We start from the raw sequence: 21,380 nt of genomic DNA, 5'->3' as shown, positions 1-21,380 counted from the left end.
GTTTATAAGATGCTATCAAACCTTTTCCCATTTTAATTTCCTGCATGCAAGTTATGAGAGTTTCCTTTGCTCTACATCATCAGCAATATTTGATACTCTCAGTATTTATAGTTTTAGCCATTCTAGTGGGTTTATATGGGTATGTCACTGTTTTTTTTTTAAAGATTTTATTTATTTATTTATTTGACAGAGAGAGCGATCACAAGTAGGCAGAGAGGCAGGCAGAGAGAGAAGGAAGCAGGCTCCCTGCTGAGCAGAGAGCCTGATGCGGGGCTCGATCCCAGGACCCTGAGATCATGACCTGAGCCGAAGGCAGCGGTTTAACCCACTGAGCCACCCAGGCGCCCCTCACTGGTTTTTAAAGAAAAAATTTTTTATTAAGTAATCTCTTTGCTCAAGATGGGGCTTGAACTCATGACCCTGAGATCAAGAGTTGCATGCTTTACCAACTAAGCCAGCCAGATAGCCCTCATTGGTTTTTAAAAACTTTTCTTTCTCTTTTGTTAATTTAAATTTTTTTTTTTTATTTTTAGAGAGGGAGACAGAGCGCACACCAGCAGGAGTAGGGGTAGAGGGGCAGAGGAAGAGGGAGAGAGAGAATCCCAACAGGGCTACATGCTCAGTGCAGAGCCCAACACAGGGCTAGATCTCTGGACCCTGAGATCATGACCTGAGCTGAAATCAAGACTTGGACGCTTACTTAACCAATGAGCCACCCAGGCACCCCTTACATTTTTATTTTTAATTGTGATAAAAACATAACAAAATTTACCATTTCTAAGTATACAATTCAGTAGTGCTAAGTATATTTACATTGTTTTGCAACACATTGTCAGAACTCTTTAGTATTGCAAAATTGAAATTCTGTATCCATTAAACAACTCCTCTTACCCACTCCACTCTAACTCCTGTTAGAGTGTTTTCTGGTTCTGTGAATTTGACTGCTTTAGCTATCTCATATGAGTAGAATCATACAGCCTTTGTCTTTTTTGTGACTGGCTTATTTCACATAGATATCATTGTGTTTTTAAAATAGATTTTTTATTCAGGTTTAATTAGATGTTCTATTTAATGAATTTTGACAATTGCATGCATCTCTGTAGCCACTCCCCAAAACAAATACAGAATGTGTCCATCATCCTAGAAATTTCTGTTATCCTTCTCTGTCAAAGCCCGTAGTCCAGAGGCAACTACTGTGCTGATTTCTATCACCGTAAATTAGTATTTTTTTCTGTTCTTAGATTTCATATAGATAAAATAATGCAATATGTACTCCTATGTGCCCGACTTTTCTCTCTCAGCATAGTACTTTTTAAGATTAATTCATGTTTTTGAATGTAACAGTAGTTCATTTTTAAAAATAGCTGAGTAGTAGTTCATTTTATAAATATATCAAAGTTTATCATTCTCCTGCTGATGAACATTTGGCCAGTTTCTAATGTTCTGGTGTAATGAATAAGGCACCTATAATCTTTTTAACTGTGAAAAAACACAAAATTAGCATTTTAACATTTTTTTAAAACAAAGAATCGACTTTAATTTCAGGAGTAGAATTTAGTGATTCATCACTTACATACAACACCCAGTGCTCATCCCAAATGCCCCCCCTTAACTCTTTTTAAATATACAGTTTAGTCCTGTTAAGTATAATCACATTGTTGTATGCAGACTTCCAGACCTTTTTTTTATCTTGGAAATCTGAAACTCTGTGTCCATTAAGCAACAACTCTCTTTTCCCCCTCCCAATTTCTGCTAACATCATTCTACTTTCTGTTTCTATGAACGTGACTACTCTAGACACCTTATATAACTGGAATCATACAGCATTGGTGTTTTTGTGACTGGCTTATTTCATGTAACATAATGTCTTCAAGGTTCATCTTTGTGGTAATGTGTCACTGGATTTCCCACCTTTTTAGGGCTGATTAATATTCTGTTGTATGCTATTCACTCATTCTTGATTTGATTGCTTCTCCTTCTTGGCTATTGTGAATAGTGCTCCTATGAATATGAGTTTGCAAATATCTCTCTGTTTTCAATTCACCAGGTATATACCCAAAAGTGGGATTACTATATCATATGATAGCTCTTTTTTTAATTTTTTGAGGAATCTTCACACAATTTTCAACAGGGGTTGCATCATTTAATTACAATCCTATCAACAGTATACAGGCTTTTAATTTCTTCATATCTTTGCTAGCACTTATTATTTTCAGGTTCTTTTTAAAATTATTGATAGTTGCCACCCTAGTGGGTGTGGCATGATGTTTCACTCTGGTTTTGATTTGCATTTCTCTGATAATTAGAGATGTTGAGTATCTTTTAATAGGCAACTATACATTTTTTACGTATTCTTGTGAACATATATGTTCATTTCTCTTGGGTAAATATTCAAAGAGTGGACTAACTGAAAGGTGACTGGCTGGCTTAGTTGGTAGAGCATGCAACTCTTGATTTCAGGATTGTGAGCTGAAACCCTACATTGGGTGTAGAGTTCAGTTAAGAAAATAAAATCTTAAAAAAAAAAGGATAGACTAAGTGAGTCATAGAGCAGATGCAAGTGTAACTTTATATTAAACATCTAACCAGCTCTTCTAATTGGTTATAACATTTTACGAAATATATGGATGTTCCATTTGTTCTAATTTCTCAGCAACATATATCTTTTTGATATTTGCCTTTGAGGTGTGTATAAAATGGTATTTTATTGTGGTTTTAATTAACATTTTCTTGATGGCTAAAGTTGTTGAGCACCTTTTCATATGTCCATAATTTATCTGTGTATCTTCTTTTGTGAATTGTCTATTCAAATTTTTGCCATTTAATAAAAAATTGTGGAGTTTTTTTGTCTTTTAATTTTTGAATTGTAGACATTCTTCATGTATCCTGGATATAAACCTTTGGTCAGATCCATGTTTTATAATATTTTTCCTCAGTCAGTGGCTTATTTTCTTAGTGGTATCTCTTGATTATTTTATTTTATTTTAATTATCCTTGCTTATTCCAAGATTCTAGATTTAGGATGATGACTCATCTTGAATTAGTATTTGTGTATGGACTGAGAGAGTGATCAAGGTTCATTGTTTTTCCATAGAGATATCCAGTGCTCCTACAGTAACTATTTAAAAAAAGTTCTCCTTTTTCCATTGAGTTAGCTTTTCAATTTGGTAAGAATTCACTGACTATATGTGTGTAGGTATATTTTTTTGACTCTTCTCAGTTTCACTAACTCATTAATGTACTGTACTGCTGATATCACACTGCTTAATTATCATAGCTCTAGCGTAAATCTTAAAGTCAAGTGGTGTAAACACATCCAATTTGTTCTTTTTCAAGATTGTTTTGGATAAAAACATTCATTTTAAATTTCAGTAAGTTCTAGAATCAGCTTCTTTTACTTAAACAAGGCTTTGGGAACTTTTGATACAAATTGTATGAATTTATAAACCAACTTAGTGACAATGGACATCTTAACAATATTGAATCTTCCAATCCATTAATGTGGTATAGATCTTCATTTATTTAAGTTTTCTTAAATTTTTCTCATCAATGTTGTGATGCTCCCACACTATATTGAGTAGCTGGTGAAGAAAGACATCCTTGCCTTGCTCTTGGCTCAATAGGAAAATGATTTAATGTTTTACTATTGAGTTTGATGTTACCTGAAGGGTTTTTCATACATGTCCTTATTTATGATTTTCTGTGAAAAATTTTTAAATCATGAGACTATTCATTTTATCCCCAATCTTTTTTCTCTGTGTTGTTCAGCTTAGTGTATTTTTTATTGATCTTTCCTCAAGTTCATTGATTTTTCTGTCATTTCCTAAGCCAACCTAGTGAATTTTATATTTTCTAGCTATAGAATTTCAATTTGATTCATATTTATAGCTTCTGTTTCTTTGCTAATATTTCCTATCTGTATATTCATTTTGTATACATTGTCTTTTACATCCTCAAATATATTTGGAATTTCCTTTAAAGTTCTTTTCTGTTGGTTACAGCATCTATATCATCTCAAGGTTGATTTCTACAGACTGCTTTTATTTTTTTGAGTATAGGTCACATTTCCGTGTTTCTTTGCATATCTAAGGCTTTTTGGTTAAAAATTGCTGAATGTTATGAATGATGTATTTTAGAAATTCTGGATTCCATTAGATTGCTCTGAAGAATGATTTTTGTTTGTTTGTTTTTGCAGGCAGTTATCTTGGCTAGACTCCATTTTTAACTTCTCCCATGTGGTATATAGTAACTAAAATCTCTGGTCCATGCTTTCAGGTTTAGTTGTTGCCTTTCCATGAGGTCCCTGGGATCTTCCCCATGCATGCAAAGATTAACATTTAGCCAAGCATTTGGGCAGATTTTTAAAAAAAATTAATTTAAGTATAGTTGACCTACAATATTATATTAATTTCAGGTATACAACCTAGGAATTCACAATTACATATTTTATGAGATGCTCACCATGATAAATGTAGGTTTGAGCAAATTTTATATGTATATTTTGGGATTGAACTTGCTCTATAGCTTATTACTTTCCAGGAATTCTTCCCTAACTTTCTAACTATTATTTTGGTTTCAGCCTTTGCCTTCTGACATCTCAAACCTGCCAGGATGCACTTTCTGCCTTCAAGTCATGGGCAGTTTCGGGAATACAGTTTCATAAAACAACAACAACCCCCCCCCCCCAAACACAAATTTTACCTATTTTAGTGTGTTTTCAGGTTTACCTTTATCTCCATTTGTGGGTTTGGTCACTCTCCACTGCCTTCATGGTTCAAAAAATATTGGCCTATATTTTATGGAGGTTTTGGTCTTTGGATTATTTAAAAGCATATTCCATTGTCTTCTGTCTCCTTTGTTTCTGCCTCTTCAAACACCTAGTAATTTTTTTTAATATATGGTAGACAATTTATATAAAGACACTATAGAGACTCCAGGCATTATGTTCTACCAATAAGGGTTTTCTCTTTTCATCTGTTAGGTGGGTAGGGTAAAGAAGTAAACACATTCATCTAATCAGAAACTGAGCTGAACTGAAGCTATGTTGTAGTTTTAATTAGACTCAGTGCACCTCTAGTTTTGTTATGTTTCCCAAGCATATCCCTCTGAAAGCCTGCAAGGTTCTGTATTCTCCACTTTTAAAGATTGGTATGTCCAGACTGTGCTTCAGAGCCTTTGATCCTTATTCTTTGGCCTCTACCCTTACTCCATGATGCTTCCAAATTTGGCAAATATTTTGAGGAAAAGTCCAGCCATGTGTTTGCGGCAGGCTTTATTCTTGTAAGACTTTGTGTTCTGAATATTGGGAGACCAAAGGAGATTTCAGCTCACTTTATAGAAGCTTCTTAGTCTTCCTTAGTTTCCAAACTCAGACTCTATACTGGGCTGGGGGATCCAGCTCACATTTAGGTCTCCTGAAGTTTATTAATTGTCATGCCAGTACTCCACAATTGCTAAAATTGTGCTGATTTTCTCTTTTTCCCAGAAAGCCCTTCTGCTAGGCCAAACTTGATCTTCAGCTTGTGCCAAGGATTAGCAAATGTCCTAAGGGAAGAAAATGGCTGGCAATAATCTGCTTATCTCAGAAGGCCTCCTGCCCCTCTTAATTTCAGGGTTTTTTTTGTTGTTGTTGTTTGTTTGTTTGTTTTTGTTTTTTTCTTTTTGCTTATACATATCCTTGTTGTCTTTTAAAATATATTTTTGCAATTTATCTGGGTTTTTAATATTGTGGTATCAGGAATGGTAGTCTGCCATGACTTACTATATCCTCCATAGTATAAAAGTGCCTCTAATTGCCATTAATATCAAGAAAAAGCTGCTTAAAATGGTCTATTAGAGCCTTTATGGTCTGGCTCTGCCCTGCCTCTTCAGCCTTATCTCATACCACAATATTTCCCTTACCCTCTCTGCATCAGAAGTACTGGATTTTTTTTCTGTCTTCGGACTGTGATATACTCCCAGCACAGAGCCTTTTCACATGCTCTTCCAGTCTCTGGAATACTTTTCTCTCCCTTCTTTGCCTTATCTTTTAACTCCCTTATCTTTTAACTCCCAGCTCAATTCTCACTTCCCAGAAACCTTCCTCAACTTTTCTGATTGGTCAAAGCCCCAATTATACATACTTACATTATGTGCCTCTCCTTTACAGGGCTTGTCAGAGTTTCAAGTTTACATTTCTTTTTTTTTTTTAAGATTTTATTTATTTGACACAGAGAGAGAGAGAGAGCGAGCACAAACAGGGGGAGCAGCAGGTAGAGGGAGAGGAGAAGCAGGTTCTCCACAGAGCAAAGAGCCTGATATGGGACTGAATTCCAGGACCCTGGGATCATGACCTGAGCCAAAGGCAGATGCTTAAACTACTGAGCCACCAAGGCACCCCACAGGTTTACATTTCTTCATGTAATTATTTAAATTAAGAAATTAAGGACCATATACTATTTTGTTCACCATTTGTCTTGCCAACCCTTACCTCAGGACCTAACATATAGTAAGATATTCAATACATGTTTGTTAAATTAATGAAGTATTACTGGCAGGAAACATCAGAAATCTTCCACTAGTACCTGGTTAATATGCTCTATATGACCATTGACCTCTGGGTGGTAAAGAGTGAATAGATTGCTGGGTGTGGTGCATAAACAGTGAGTTTTGGAACACTGAAAAAAAATTAAATTTTAAAAAAGAGTGACTAGATTGATACAAGGGTAGGAGGTCTTGAACAATAGCTCTCTACAACAAAACAAAACAAAATGAAATAGAGGAAAAGACATAGCAGCCAGTTAGTCCATGGAGGTAGAAAATCTTATTGCCAAAATAGGTAGCAATGGCTGATATAGCAATGGCAGGTACTGGTATGGAGAATTAAATTTTGATAAGGGTCCATACCTGCCACTAGGATGGTATTGCAGCTGCAGTGCAAGTAGGAATTATTCTGATGTTACAATGTCCCAGAAACATTGTCAAGCAGTTGAAGACCTCTTTAAGATCACTTAAGCTAATGCATGATTCAGGAGCATGTTCTTCTGGTGATTGTATGCTTAAAGGTTTCATGTCAGAAATAGTACTAACAAACATCTTGGGAGAAAGGACAATTCAACTCTTGAACATTTGATGATGATTATTTTATTGAAGGGGTGAAGTACATGCCTACCCAGTAAATGTTCAGATGACTGTCTTACTAAAAAGGGTATATTCCAAACATTCTCTGCTTCCTGGCATTGTCCAAAATATCAGTAGCACATGACTGAATGTAGGTATCTACCTGGTATGGGGTCTTCTCTATTGATTGTAGCTGAGGACATATGACTGTAAAGATCTAGGGAAAACCTGGGCCTGAACGTTTTACATGCTAGGGCCACTAGTGTAAAGCTAGATTCTGTAATAAATATTTATGTCTCAAATATTTAACGTTTCAAACACAGCAGAAGTTTAATTTTCATCCAAGTAACAGTACAAGGTAGGTGTTCTTTGTTAGCAGGTGACTTCTTTCCAATATAGGGATTCAGGGACCCAGGATATAACCATTTTATGGCTCTACCCTCTCCTAGGACCCTGTCATCATCTGCATTCCTCTAATAAAGTGAAAAATAACACGGAAGGCATATATTTACTTCTTAAAAGCCTTAACCTAGAAAGAACATATATTACTTCCTCTTACATTTCACTGCTTAAAAGTCAGTCCTATAGTTATACTTAGGTTGAAGGGAAGCTGTAAAATGTGGACTAGTTGTTTTCTCAATAAGAAGGGAAATAGATTTGTGTTGAGCAGCTAACAGACATAACTTTGTATTCTGTCTTCCAAAAGAAGTTTAGATCCCAATAGTGTTTGGTGCTTATTTCCTAAGAGATGGCACAATGAAACCTTCATAGTAAGTGCCCACTTTGTTATGTGTGGGCTGAATTTACATGTCCTCCTTAGCTGGTTTAAGCTGCAGTGGACTAAGTGACTTGTAATGGGTGTCAGGCTTTTATGCTTAAAGGGCAGCTTTAACGGTCAATAGCTGCCATTCACACCAGGGATAATTTAAACCTCAGCTTTGATCCCCCTGTTGGAGAAGTAAGTTCATATTCTAAGCCAGTGTACTCCATCTCAGTTAATGTTCCATTATGCTCTCAATGCTCAGAATAGAATAATATGTGATTTAACCCTTTCCCTTATTTCCCACATGAAAAAAAATATATATATATAAAATTTCTGTATATATATGTGTGCATGTGTGTATATATATATATGTATGTCAGTGTAAACATATTTATAGGTTAAGTTTCTATAATTAATAATTTATTACTGGTCAAATTCATCAGACACTCTTCTCTCTTCATCCTTATCTTACTTCTCTGGTATTTATAACATTTTCAGTGATTACTGTCCTAAAAGTTCATATTCAAAGGGGGAGTGATAGAAAAATAAGCTGACAGCTGTAATTTTGTACTACATTTCATTTTGTTTAACTCTGTATCTCTAGCATGCAGTCCAGTTCCGTGGACATTGTGGGTACATACTAAATGCTTCTTGTGTTAGTGAAAAAATTAATGATGCAAGGGAAAATGGAGTCAAAACTGTAGATGTTTCTTCTGAAACAAATTTTGAAGATTTTGGCCTGATGTTTATGTAAGCTATTTATTTTAATAGATAAATATTCACAAATAGACAATCTATCCCACCTTTCATTGTATTAAACTTCTTTAGTTCTCTTGGCTCACCGAGCTACATTTCAGAGTCCCCAAAGAATCAGGATTAAGGTTACAACCTTAGCATTCACTTAATATGCCAACAGAGATCTCTCCCTAAAATCTCCCCTTTTGACCATTGCATTAATTTTCTATCACTGCCTATGATACTGTGATTTATAGTAATATATATATAGTAATATATATAGTATATTTGTAGTTTATATATATTTACTATATATTTATAGTAATATATATACTAATATATATTACTATATATATTATAATAATATATATAGTAATATATATAATATAATATATAATATATAATAATATAAATATATAATATTTATATAATATTATATAATAAATATATAATATATTAATATATAATTAATATTTAATTAATATATCAATATATAATTAATATATTAATGTATAATCTATATATTATATATACTATATAATATATAGTATATATATTATAGTATATAATATAGTATATTACTATAGTATATATAGTAATATATATTACTATAATATATATAATATATAATCAGTATATTATATATACTATATAGTATATATAGTAATATATAATACTATAAATCAAATACTGATGAAAAATATATATATTCTTCATCAGTATTTATAGCACAGAGCTCCTAAAACCCTTGGAATTTCCTAAGTGGGGAGAGTGGTTAAACTGTCTTTTGTTATGTTAATGAGACTTGGACCACACCTAAGGATGGGAGCTAGTTAGTTGCCTGAAAACCCACCTCGTGATTAGAAGGTTTGGTGCTTTCAGTCCCACACCCCTGACTACTGGGGAGGGGAGAGGGACTGAAGGTTGACTCTGCGGATGACCAATGATTTAATCAATCACCTCTATGTAATGAGGCCTTCATAATAACTTCAAAGGAGAGAGTTTGGAGAGCTTCTAGGTTGGTGAACATGTAGAGATTTGGGGAGAGTGGCACACGTTTAGAGAGGTCATGGAAGCTCCACACCTTTCCCCCGTATCTTGTCCTACGCATCTCTTCCATCTAACTATTCCTTAATTATATCCTTTTATAATAAACTGGTAATCTATAAGTTAATGTTTCTATGAATTTTGTGAGCCACTTTAGCAAATTAATCGAACCCAAGGTGAGGGTCATTAGAACCTTCAGTCTATAGCTGGTTTGTAAAAGCCCAGGGGACTTGGACTTCTGACTTGTGTCTGAAGTGTGTATGGGGGAGCAGTCTTGTAGGACTGAACCCTTAACCTGTGGAATCTGATGCTATCTCCGGGTAGATAGTGTTAGAATTGAGTTGAATTATAGGACATCCAGCTGGTGTAGGAGAATTGCTTGTTTGTGTGGGGAACCCTTTCCCCCAACAGACACAGTGGAATTGGTGAGTAGAACTTTTATCACCATACCGAAATAGCACAAACATAGGCTTAACACAACACCCATTTATTATCTTACTGTTCTGTAGATCAGAAGTCTAAGTGGGATCAGCTGGGTGTTCCACTTAGTGTCATATAAGGATAAAGTCAAGGTGTCAGTCACTCTGGGCTCTTATTTGGAGTCTCTGGGGGGAAGTCACTTCTAGGGTCAGTCAGGTTATCAGCAGAATTTAGTTTTGTAGAGCTGTAGGACTGAAGACCTCATTTTCTTGCTGGCTGTTATCTGAGAGCTGTTTCCAGCTACTATAGGCTACCCACAGTCCTTGGCTTCTAGCCTCCTTCCTCCAGCTTCAAAGTCAACAATGGAGTGTTGAGTCCTTACACTTTGAATCTCTCTGACTTCTTCTCCTCCCTCCTCTTCTGATTTGAAAAGCTCATATAATCAGATTAAGTCTATCTGATTTATCTCCCTTTTGCCATAAAACATAATAATCACAGGACTAACATTAGAGATTGGAGATCATGGGGACCAAAATTCAGCTTTTCACAGTAAACAGTCATAGGAAGGATGAAGAGAAGGGTATGTGCCCTAAACTTTGGTTCCCAATTGTGACAGGACAGTTGTGACTTTCCTCTCTCCCTCTGTTTCCAGATGAAGGACCTGCATCATGAAAAATATTAACCCTTTATTGGGCTTCTTCTATGATTCAGGGATATTTGCCATTGTGACAGAATTCTGTTCCAGAAGGAACCTAGAAGACATATTGACAAATCAGGAAGTGAAACTTGACTGGATACTTAAATCATCACTTCTGCTAGATCTTTTCAAGGTTAATAAAAAGACTGAGGAAATCTTGGATTTTTCCTATAGATTAGAATTTAAAAGTTTTGGGGTATTTAATTTTCCTTGGATCATTGTGATGATTTCATTCTTCCAAGTTCTTTCCTAGGGTCTGCCCCCTAGCCCTTCTCATAGTCCCTTTGTCCATATCTGTTATAAGGTACTGATAGAAAAGGGACTTACTTGCCCCACTCCTTTCTCCCAGTTTGAGGGCCAGATTTGTCCTTACTTTCTGTTGCCATCGAGCACTCTTCCCTTTAAGAAACCTTTCCTTCCATTCCATTTCTCTACTTTCTGGATGTGGAAAAGTATTCATTCCCAGATCTTTTGATGCTGCTTAGCCTCATCTCCTGGTTTTCACCTTCTAAAAGGTGGTTCAGTCTAGAACTAAGCAATAGGTCTTTGCACACCATAGGTATAACTATGGAACTCAGCATGACCAGAAAGCCAGAAGACCATAGGCTCTATCAGGAAGAACTTCCATTCTCTGAGGCAAGGACTACTGAGAGTCAAAGGGGCTCATGGATGGGTCTATGGATAGGCTTTGGTGGAGTCCATGACTCCTGGGAATAATATGCAAATTGTGTCCATGTGCATCTTTATGAGTTGAAATGGTTAATCAATGACTTGCTGAGCTTCTTGCATATTGACCACAGTCTTAACCTTTATACTATGGCCTAACCCTTTTCAAGGTAGCTTTATAGACATTATCTCATTCCAATTCTCCATAAAATAAGTACGATTAGCCTCCTTTTACAGAGGCTCAGAGAAGCTAAATGAGGTACATTTTGTTTTTAGTGTCTGCCATACATAGTAAGTGTTCAATAAATATTTATTAGCCAAATATTAAGTGGCAGAGTTGATAATAGAATCCAAATCTCCTGATTTCAATTCTAGTACTCTTTCCACTCATCCTATCAACAAGGTCCCATGACTAAAGGGAGAAGGCTCTAAATGACAGTCCTCTCAGGACCATGATGAATGAAACCCAAGCATTAGACAACCCCCAGGGGAAATCTCACCCTCTGCAGATTAGGCTTGGGAGTACTGGCAACTTCAGACTTTCTGAGGGCACAAGATATAAAGCATACAAATACAAAGGGGTGTCAGGCCACAAAATAGAGCCAGATACTTAAAAGGGCTCAGCATAAACAGTTCTGAGATGATTGCACTAGAACATGAATTGTATTTATATGTGAATGAGTAAACCCATCTGAAAAGAGTCCCTGTAGATCACATTTGAATGTCATATAAAGCAAGCTGCAGAGATCAGCAGTATTCAGCCTTCCTCCTTTCAATTGCCTATTTTTAATTACAGAAGTATTAAATTAAATTTAAAAATCAAATAATATTAATATATACAGGAAAAATATTAATATTTACTCAACCCCCTTTCACATCCTCCCCCACAGTTAACCATTGCTGACAATTTGGTGATTAACCTAGCAATTCATTTCCTGTATATTTGCATACATTATAGATTTTGTTTTTTAAAATACATACTGTTATGTAGTTTTGCACCTTTTCATTTTTCACTTACTTTATGGCTTAGACATGACTCCCTGTTAGTACATACAGATCTATTTTATTATTTTTAACTGCTGCAGAATATTGCATAGTTCATATGCAACACAATTTGGACAGTCCCTTCTTGACAGATATTTATTGTATTTTAATTATATAATATTGTAAAGCACAGTTGCCTTGAGCATTCTTGTGTATGTCTCTTTGTGCAGATGTACAAGCATTTCTTTAGAGAAGAAGCACAATCCTTAGGTCACAGGGTATGAATGCTTTCAATTTTGTTATCTACTGCCAAACTACCCACCAAAAAGAATGTATCAATTTCCATTTCTTTCAACAGTGAATGAAAGTTGAACTAGATCTTTTGGGGAGAAAATCAGAATCTTCCAGTTCTTGGAAATTACATATGTATGGATCCATCCTATGTTTGAAATGTTAATAAATCTCCCAATAGCATACCATTCTCTAGACATACAAGATATGATTCTTCATCAAAAGCATAAAATCTTAGAGCTGGAAGGGACCCGGAAATATTTCTTTTTGTTACAGTTTTGCTTTACCTGCATATAAGAAAAAAAGGGGTTGAATTCTGGCCCATAATAGCTCATGCCATTAACAAGCTCAGAAATTGGCCTTAAAAGCACGAAATAGTTAAAGAAGTTACTAAATAAATCCTGTTTGTATCTGAAGGGCATGCAGTAATTACACCACGGAGAGTTTGCTCATGGGAGGTTGAAATCTCGGAACTGTGTGGTAGATGGGTGTTTTGTACTAAAAGTGACAGATTATGGCTTTAATGACATCTTGGAAACTCTAAGTCTCCCAAGAGGAACCTTCTGCGGAAGGTAAGCAATGTATTATTATACTCTTCTGAGGCACTCAAGGTAACTCCAAAATTCAAATGAGAGTATTCACTGAATTAAAGCCTCAGGCTGATTCAACTCCCCACTTTTGTTGAAAATTCAGCCTCATTTCCAAGCCAAAAGAGTTGAATGATGTCTGCAGGCAGTAATCTCAGCACAGCCTAGCCTTTAGAACAAAGCCAGTGCAATAATGTTGAGTTCCCGCTGTGGCAGGATTAGGTTGTATTGTTTGGAGACCCCAGGAGTCTCTGGAGGAACTTGCTGAGCGATAGGCACACAGTAGGTGCTCAATAAATACCTGTCAGATTAAATGGAACGTAATTTGGTAGCTGGACCCCCACAAAGCACATTCTGGAATGGGATGTCACTAGAGCCTACCCTTACTGTCTCTGTCAAAGAGAAAGAAGTGAGGAGGAGGGGGCTCCCAGCAAGTAAATACTCTATGGGTTGTCTGGGATGGCTTCAGACAGAACTGTGGCCTTCTACTTAGATAAGTAGGCATGCCCATAATGCGCATTTGGTGTTTTCTGTCTTATATTTAGCGCCCTAGTGGCTGCACCAAACAGTGCCTGTAGAGGTCATAACAGATCAAAGAAGTGGGAGAAATCTGCGATGAGGAATTGGAAATGGGTGAGTGAGAAATAGAAGGAATGAGCTGACGGAAGAGAGCAAGTAAGAAAGAGAAAGAGTAAGGAGAGAGAATGAGTAGAATTAAATACATAGAGGAAGTTTGGGCATTAAAAATTTTAACTAGCATTGCAAAGGTGAGGAAGAGAGAGGGACATAAAAACAGAGAAACAGGCAACCCAAAAAAAGAAACAGAGGGACAGATGAAAATTACAACATATATTTTTTAAAAGAATCTTTGCCAGTGTTAGTTTTAAAACTGCTGACATAAGAGAAACAAACACTGAAAAATACAGAGAGAATTTGGGTAGATGCAGACAAGAGAGCCCAGTTATCAGTGGTGGTATCTTTGTGCTTTATAAAACTTGCAGAATATTGAACGTTAGGGAGGCATCTAGTCCAACTCTTTCATTCTACAGATGAGATAAAATGAGGCTCACGATTTGCCCAAGTCCTACAGCTACTTAGCAGCAGTTCCAGGAATTCGATTCAGGTCTTTTGAAAACTGGCCCCTACATGCAGCTAAATTACAACTTCTGTGGACCTGTACTTGTTGCCAACTTAGTCTTATGGTTATTGTTTGGCTAATTCCAATTTGAAAGGTTGGAGTAGTTGCCTGGTATTAATGCTAGGATGTCGGGGACAGTAGCTGCAGATTGGCAGGTACTCAGCTTCCTGTTAAGATGAGTCATCTTTAAAAGCTAAAACACAATGTCCATCTTCCTGGAGTTCCACTTAATTCACAAGCTGGCAACTTGCAAACTTAAGAAACTCTGGTCTTAGAGTGGGGAAAGGATGGGTGTGTGTGTATGTGTGTGTGTGTGTGTGTGTGTACCCTGTCTCTTGCTCTGTCTCTCCTTCTTACTGTGTCATTTCACTCTCCAAATTGCAATGGCAGTCTGGATGCTCAATCCATTCTTCACACACAGCAGCCAGAGTGAATTTTCTCAACTGCAAATCTGATCGTGCTAGAGCTATGCCAAAGTTCACTGAATGGCTTCCCATTGCTCTTAGGATAAAATTCATATTTCCTTACATGGCTTAAGAGCCCTGTATGGTTTGGGCCTTGTGGACCTCTTCTGCTTAATCACTCCCCCTCCATCTCTGGGCTCTAGCAGTGCTGAACTCATTCCAGTTGTTTATTTACCCCAGGCTCTCTCTTACTCCCAGACCTTTACACGTGCTTTGCCCATCCCTTGGGACACTCTTCCTTTCCCACTCTGTTATAAACTCCTCTGACTCTGGCTAGATTCTACTCCTTCTTCAGAGCTAAACTTAAATACCACTGATTCAACAAAAGACTTTCCATGACCCTCTATGCTCAGCAAAGTTTCCCTCTTTATGATCCTTAGGGCTTTGAACTTTGTTGTAATTCCATACTTTGTTGGTATTGCATGTTTAATTAGCTGTCTTCTCTCCCAACTCAACTTATAAGCTCTGCAAAGGCAAGAAACAGGCTTGCCTCCCTCAGTGCCTTTCACCATACCTGGCAGAATAAATGGTTGGTGACTCGGCAGATGGATGTACTAAAATGAAATAAGGAAACTTGCTGCTTCCTCCTTAGATGACAGGGCTAATAAAATCTTATAATTAGGGGGCTCTTGCAGATCATCTGACTCAATGTCCATTTTACAGATGGGGAAGCAGAGGTTCTGTAAGGTGAGCCACTTAGTGACCAAGCTAAGATTTTGAACTTTTGTCTCTTGGCTTTGAGTTTTCTGTTCTTTTGCACTTCACCACACTGGCTCTCCACAGTTGATTTTTATCACCACGGCAAGGCTCAGAGTCGGTAGGGGCATCAGTGGATGCAAAACAAGCCAAAGTAATTTTTCTAGTTTCCCTGAGTGTTCAAGTCTAATGGTAGGTAGTGGATCTTACATGAGAGTGGAGATTGGGAAATGGGGGTGGGTCCTAAGTGCATTCATTACTGTCCACTTTCAATTACGTAAGTATGGTGCAAATTAAGTCTCATTTTGGCCATTAACAACATATATGTCAGCTCTTTGAAAACACTGTTTGGTAATGATTGTATTTTTTTTTTTTTTTTTGGAAGGGGAGGTGAACCATGAGAGACTATGGACTCTGATTGTATTTAATCACCCAGCTTTTTACTGGAGAGTTTTGTCCTCTTTTCCCTTTTTATGCTTTTAAATGTGTAGGAGAGAGGATGGCAGAAGAAACAGCTGCATTTTTCTTGCTCTGAGATAACCCTCCTGCCCTCCCCTCCAAAGCATATCAGGAAGGTATTCTGGAAATCCCACAGTCAGAAATGCATTCCTTTGACCAAAGTAACTTTCAGTCTCTTTGGGTCTTCTTTGCAAATATTAAGTCCTACTAGGCAAGAAGGCAAAAAGGCAAAACCACTCTAGTGAGTATATCAGACACTTCCATGGGGTGCAGGAGAGTGGGGGTGGTGGTGGTGTGTGACAAAGACTGGGGATACCTGGAGGACAAAGAGAGAAGATGAGTATATGATTGGGGGTGAGGCTAGAAATCCCTGTTCTACCATTTTGATCAGGATTGGCTCAACTTTGGAATTTCCAAGGTGAATTTTATTTCCTGGATTTCACTAACACACCAGAATAATCTCTGACCTTTCCATCCTCCTTCCTCCTTCACAGGAGCTTGTCCCCTGGGCTCCCTTCCCAGTACCTAAGTTAACAAGATGAAAAGTTAGCTAGCACTTTCCTCCCACCACCCTTGCCCTCAGCAGACACTGTTTTCCAGCCTTCCTTTCTGGACTTCAACCCCTTGTTGACTCCAAAGCTTTCCCCTCCAAGGAGCACATTGAGTCCATCCCCAGCCCTGTCACTAACTTCTTCATTATAGCCTTCCTCTGTATCTTATTCCCTGCCCTCCTGCTGCCACCCCCACCCCTATTCAGGCCCCTTTCACCTCGCCTCTGGCTCCTACTGTAATGACTTCTGAGCTGGTCTCCCTGACTTCAGCCTCTCTCGTTCAGTCCAGCTTGTGCAGGTTGCCAGATTAATCTTCCGAACACAGCTTTCATCAAATCTCTCTCCAGCTCCTGAACCCCTACTGCCTTTTGTATTCACTCCAAATGCCTTCATTTGGCTCTCAGGGCCTCTCACCTTCTGCCCTCATTCTTCTAGCCACCGTCCCTCCCCCACTTCATCAACCCCATTTCTCATTTCTCATTATTCCTTAACAGAGCCCTTCTCTTCAGCCAAGCTAATCTGCTTACCACCACCCCCATCTGCAATTTGCTCCTTTTTACTTCTTGTTCTTTTGCACGTACTGTTCTTTCTCCCTGCAAAGCCCTTACCCTCTCAGCTCTAGGAAACTGCATCCTTGACTTTTTTAAAAAGCTCCTTTAAGATCTAACTTTTTCAGGAAGCCTTCCTGGATTAATTTGATCAGCTCAGTTTTCTCTCTCTCCTTTTTTTTTTTTTTTTTTTTTTTTAGTTTGAGCCTCATGGAATTGTCAATATCAACCATTTTTTACCCACAGAAATGGCAATTTTGTATGATTCCATGTAAAACTTTTGACTACTGCATTTATATTACAAATGTGTTTTATTTATTTATTTATTTAAAAGAAAGAGGGGGAGAGAGAAAGAGACATGAGTGGGGAGAGGGAGAGAATCTCAAACAGACCCCTTGCAGAGCATAGTGTCTGACAGTGGTAGAGGGTGGGGAGCTCCATCTCATGACACCGAGATCACAACCTGAGCTGAAACCAAGAATCAGATGCTCAACTGACTGAGCCAACCAGGTGTCCCAGTGTGTATTTCTTTATACATTAACTTAAGTAGGTAGTCCTGCCACATATTGCAGTTAGGGGATCACATGTCTATGCTGCCCATTACTCTGTGAACCGTATAAGGGCAAAGACAAGGTCTAATTCAACTCTGGCACCATTCCTGCACCTAGCGTAGTACCCAGTATGTACTATACCCTCAATAAATATTTGTAGAACTGACTTGAAGGAATTGTTGCATCTTTTTGCTCTGTGAGGTATAGAGGAGGCCTGGAGATCCTCAAATCCTCTTAGAGAAGACCTGGAGAAAGCAACTTGTGAATCCATAAGCCCCAGCACAATCAAATTACCAGACACATATAGATCTCAACAAACAGCAAATCCATGGCAACCAGAGTGTCTGTGTACTTGCCTTTCCCTGGAAGCCTGCCAATTGCTACTTGCAGGTTCAAGAGAACAAGAAAGCAAGTGCCAGATAGTTTTTCTACTTCAAGCTTCTCTGCCCTGCTCCACACCTCTGCTGTGTCTGCCTGCATGGTTCTGGAGTGGGGAGAGTAGTATGCTTTCTCTGTGCACAATTTCTTAGATTCATAGATTTGGACCCCGGGGTGGGGTGGACTAGCATGCCAGTCAGTCTAATAAAAATATAAAGCAGTCAATGAAATAGCACCATTGGAACCCTTGAGAGCTTTGCAAAGGCTGTCAGTTAATCCTCCCTGCATTCTTAAAACAATGCTTTCATTTCAAAGTTGCTATGGACAGCCCTGAACTATTGAGAACCCCAAAGGGCAGCACGTTAGGTTCTTTTGCAGAAGATGTCTATAGCTTTGCCATCATCATGCAAGAAGTGCTGGTTCGGAGCACCCCATTCTGCATGATGGATCTGCCTGTCAAAGGTAAGCAGGAGGTGAGAAAAGGCCACCAAGAGCCTGCCATGACCCAGATCATCAGCCTAACCCAGGCTGTTGTAATTTGCCAGAAGAGCGAACACAGTTATGTGTTTGTGCTAACTGCCTGCTAGCCTGCAAATAGCTTGTGAGGAGCAGGTGGGACTAGAGCCAAACAGATTTAGGCATTTGGAAGAAGTTTCCCAACTCAGGAAGCTGGTCCTTTCCAAACTATGATGTAAGCCAGGGACTTACAGGACCTATGTTGGACCCTCCTCTTTTTAAGTGATCTCCTCTCCTTTGAGACAGTCCCTGCCAGGTATTTCAGTACCCCTCATGATGCTCCTGGATGGCATGGTCATTTCATACTTTCCTCGTGACATGCCATAGGCTTTCATCCTCATCTTTCATCAAAATGATTTACCATGAAGGAATGGTAAAATCAGTGGACAAACAGGATATTTGCTTATTCTGAGAGTATGAACCCACTAGATACTTAGTAGTTACAAGTGGAAAAATAATAAGTTCACTATCAGAGGATGATGATCTTTTTTTTTTTAAAGATTTTATTTATTTATTTGACTGAGCGAGATCACAAGTAGGCAGAGAGGCAGGCAGAGAAAGAGGGGGAAGCAGGCTCCTTGCTGAGCAGAGAGCCAAATGCAAGGCTTGATCCCAGGACCCTGGAATCATGACCTGAGCCTAAGGCAGAGGCTTAACCCACTGAGCCACCCAGGTGCCCTCAGAGGAGATGATCTTGCAGATTCCACTTTATCCAAGTGATCAAGGCTCACTAACATCATGTACTCCCTGACATGATGCACTGAAAAGGGCACAATGTCACCTTTGTGGAATTTTCGAAAAAATGCATAACAGTCTACCCAGGAGAAAACATCGGACACACCCCAAATGAGAGACATTCTGCAAAATAATTAGCTAATTCTCATCAAAATGTCAAAGTCATGAAAGGCAGGGACAGAATAAGGATGGGTTGAATCATGGGTTGAAGGAGACAGAGACATGATAATTAAGTGCAATATGGGATCCTGAATTGGATTGTGGGACAGAAACAGATACTGGGAATAAAACTGATGAAATTCAAATAAAGACCAGGATAGTAATATAATAGTAATAGTAATAGTAATGTACCAATATTAATTTCCTTTGTACTATGGTTATATAAGTTAATAACATTAGAGGAAGCTGAGTGAAGAGTAGGCAATTATCATACCAGTTTTATAACTTTTCTGGAAGTCTAAATTTATTTCAAAATAAAAAAAAATAAAAAATGTGAACAAAACAAAACTAAGAAACCCAAATACTTAGCTATCTTTTGCCTCATTTGGAGTTCCATATCACTCCTCTACTCAAAACTTCCTGTCTCAGAGTCCCATACTCAAAACTTCCTGTTTCCCATCACTTGTCAAATGAATCCCAGATTCCTCACATGACATACAAGGCTCTTTGCAGTCTGGCCTCTAGCCACTTCTCTGAGCTTATCTCCTGTCACTCCCTACACTCCAGCCAAACCACATGACTAAAAGTACCATGGTCTTACCTCTGTGCCTTTAAGAGAGCTGTTTAGAGTCCCTGGAATGCCCTTGCCTTCTCCCTACTTTGCCTGATCCAGTTTTTGTCACCTCGTCTGGAAAGCCTTCTCTGACCTCTTCAGTGCAGGCCATGTGCCGCTGTGTGCTTACCTGTGTGGAATGTCTGCTAGAACACTTATATTCTTCGTCCTTGTTTAGCTCCTCCATTGAACTATAAGCTCCTCAAGGGCAGGAATTATACTGGGTCTAAGTGGAGAGATAACCCATTCAACTCTATGGTGCTCTGGTAAAAAGATAAGGACTCCATTTACCAGAGAGTGGATGAGGGCAGTCATACTCCAAGGGATTGGCTTACATGGAATCTATTATACTGCAGTAGGCACTGCAATGGAGAAAACATTACTAGTATAGGCCAACCTGGGCTAAAGGAGCAGAAGTGTGATGTCACAAATTTCTGAGAAGTCAGAGGCGACAACCTCCTCTTCTTTCATGGAGGCAAGGGGATGCCTACTGTATGGTATAAAGCAGCACTGTTGGAGTATTACAGCCAATGTAGGAGTGGGAAGGGCACACTGGTGGGGCAAGCAAGGTTTGGTGCCTGTTGGAGTTGGGGCTTTGGGGAGGGGGTTAGGGATATGAAATGAGCTGAAGTGATAGGGCATAGATTTTTACCTTGTATGTTATGAGAAGTCATTAAAGGGTTTTAAGCAAGAAAATGACACGGCCAAATTCATGTTTTAAGAATGCTTGCAGAAGGCTAGCCTGGAAGCAGAGAGAACAGTTTAAGGTCCGGTGTGGATTGCTGAGGACATTGAAGGCTAACTATTTTCTCCTACTTCCTGGGAATTTTCTCTCTATTAGTCTGACTGATCTGAACTTCTCAGTCACTAATGGCTTTTGGGTTTGAATAGGGAGTTTTGGAACTCCTGGTTGAAGTAGTCTGATACATAGTACATGTTCCACTGAAAGTGGAGTTCAAGGACAAGCAGTTAGGAGGATCCAGATGAGGTCTTGAACTATTTATTGGAGTTCTTAATCTTCTTTCCTAGGGGCCAGGCAAGACTCACAGCATGGATCTGGGCTGGGTCTGGGCCTTCAGGGAGGGCTAGGTGGGTCTACTGTGGGGACTGGAAAGTTTAGATGATTTGGGGGTGGGTGAAGGGAGCCAGATCATTGGGGGTATAGTGTTAAAATTGACATCGGATAGGTCACATCTAAAACCTAAAACCTAAAACCTAAAATTGACCAATACTTCCTTTGCTCAGAGACAATTTATATTCAAGCCACTTAAGGAGAAAGCAAAG

General features: G+C 38.4%; 1 protein-coding gene across 1 annotated transcript in view; it reads left to right on the top strand.

Moving 5' to 3' along the window:
• The window catches only part of GUCY2F (guanylate cyclase 2F, retinal), a 96,030-nt gene that overhangs the window by 54,625 nt on the left and 20,025 nt on the right, over positions 1-21,380 (top strand). Inside the window, 5 exon segments of the mRNA XM_032329717.1 lie at positions 10,716-10,736; positions 10,738-10,893; positions 13,119-13,243; positions 13,245-13,273; positions 18,389-18,535. Of these exon segments, the coding sequence (XP_032185608.1) occupies positions 10,716-10,736; positions 10,738-10,893; positions 13,119-13,243; positions 13,245-13,273; positions 18,389-18,535 (478 nt within the window).

Source organism: Mustela erminea, chromosome X (assembly GCF_009829155.1).
Source record: "Mustela erminea isolate mMusErm1 chromosome X, mMusErm1.Pri, whole genome shotgun sequence".
Taxonomy (NCBI): domain Eukaryota; kingdom Metazoa; phylum Chordata; class Mammalia; order Carnivora; family Mustelidae; genus Mustela; species Mustela erminea.
Note: the sequence above shows the minus strand (reverse complement) of the source record. Positions and strands in the feature narration are given on the sequence as shown.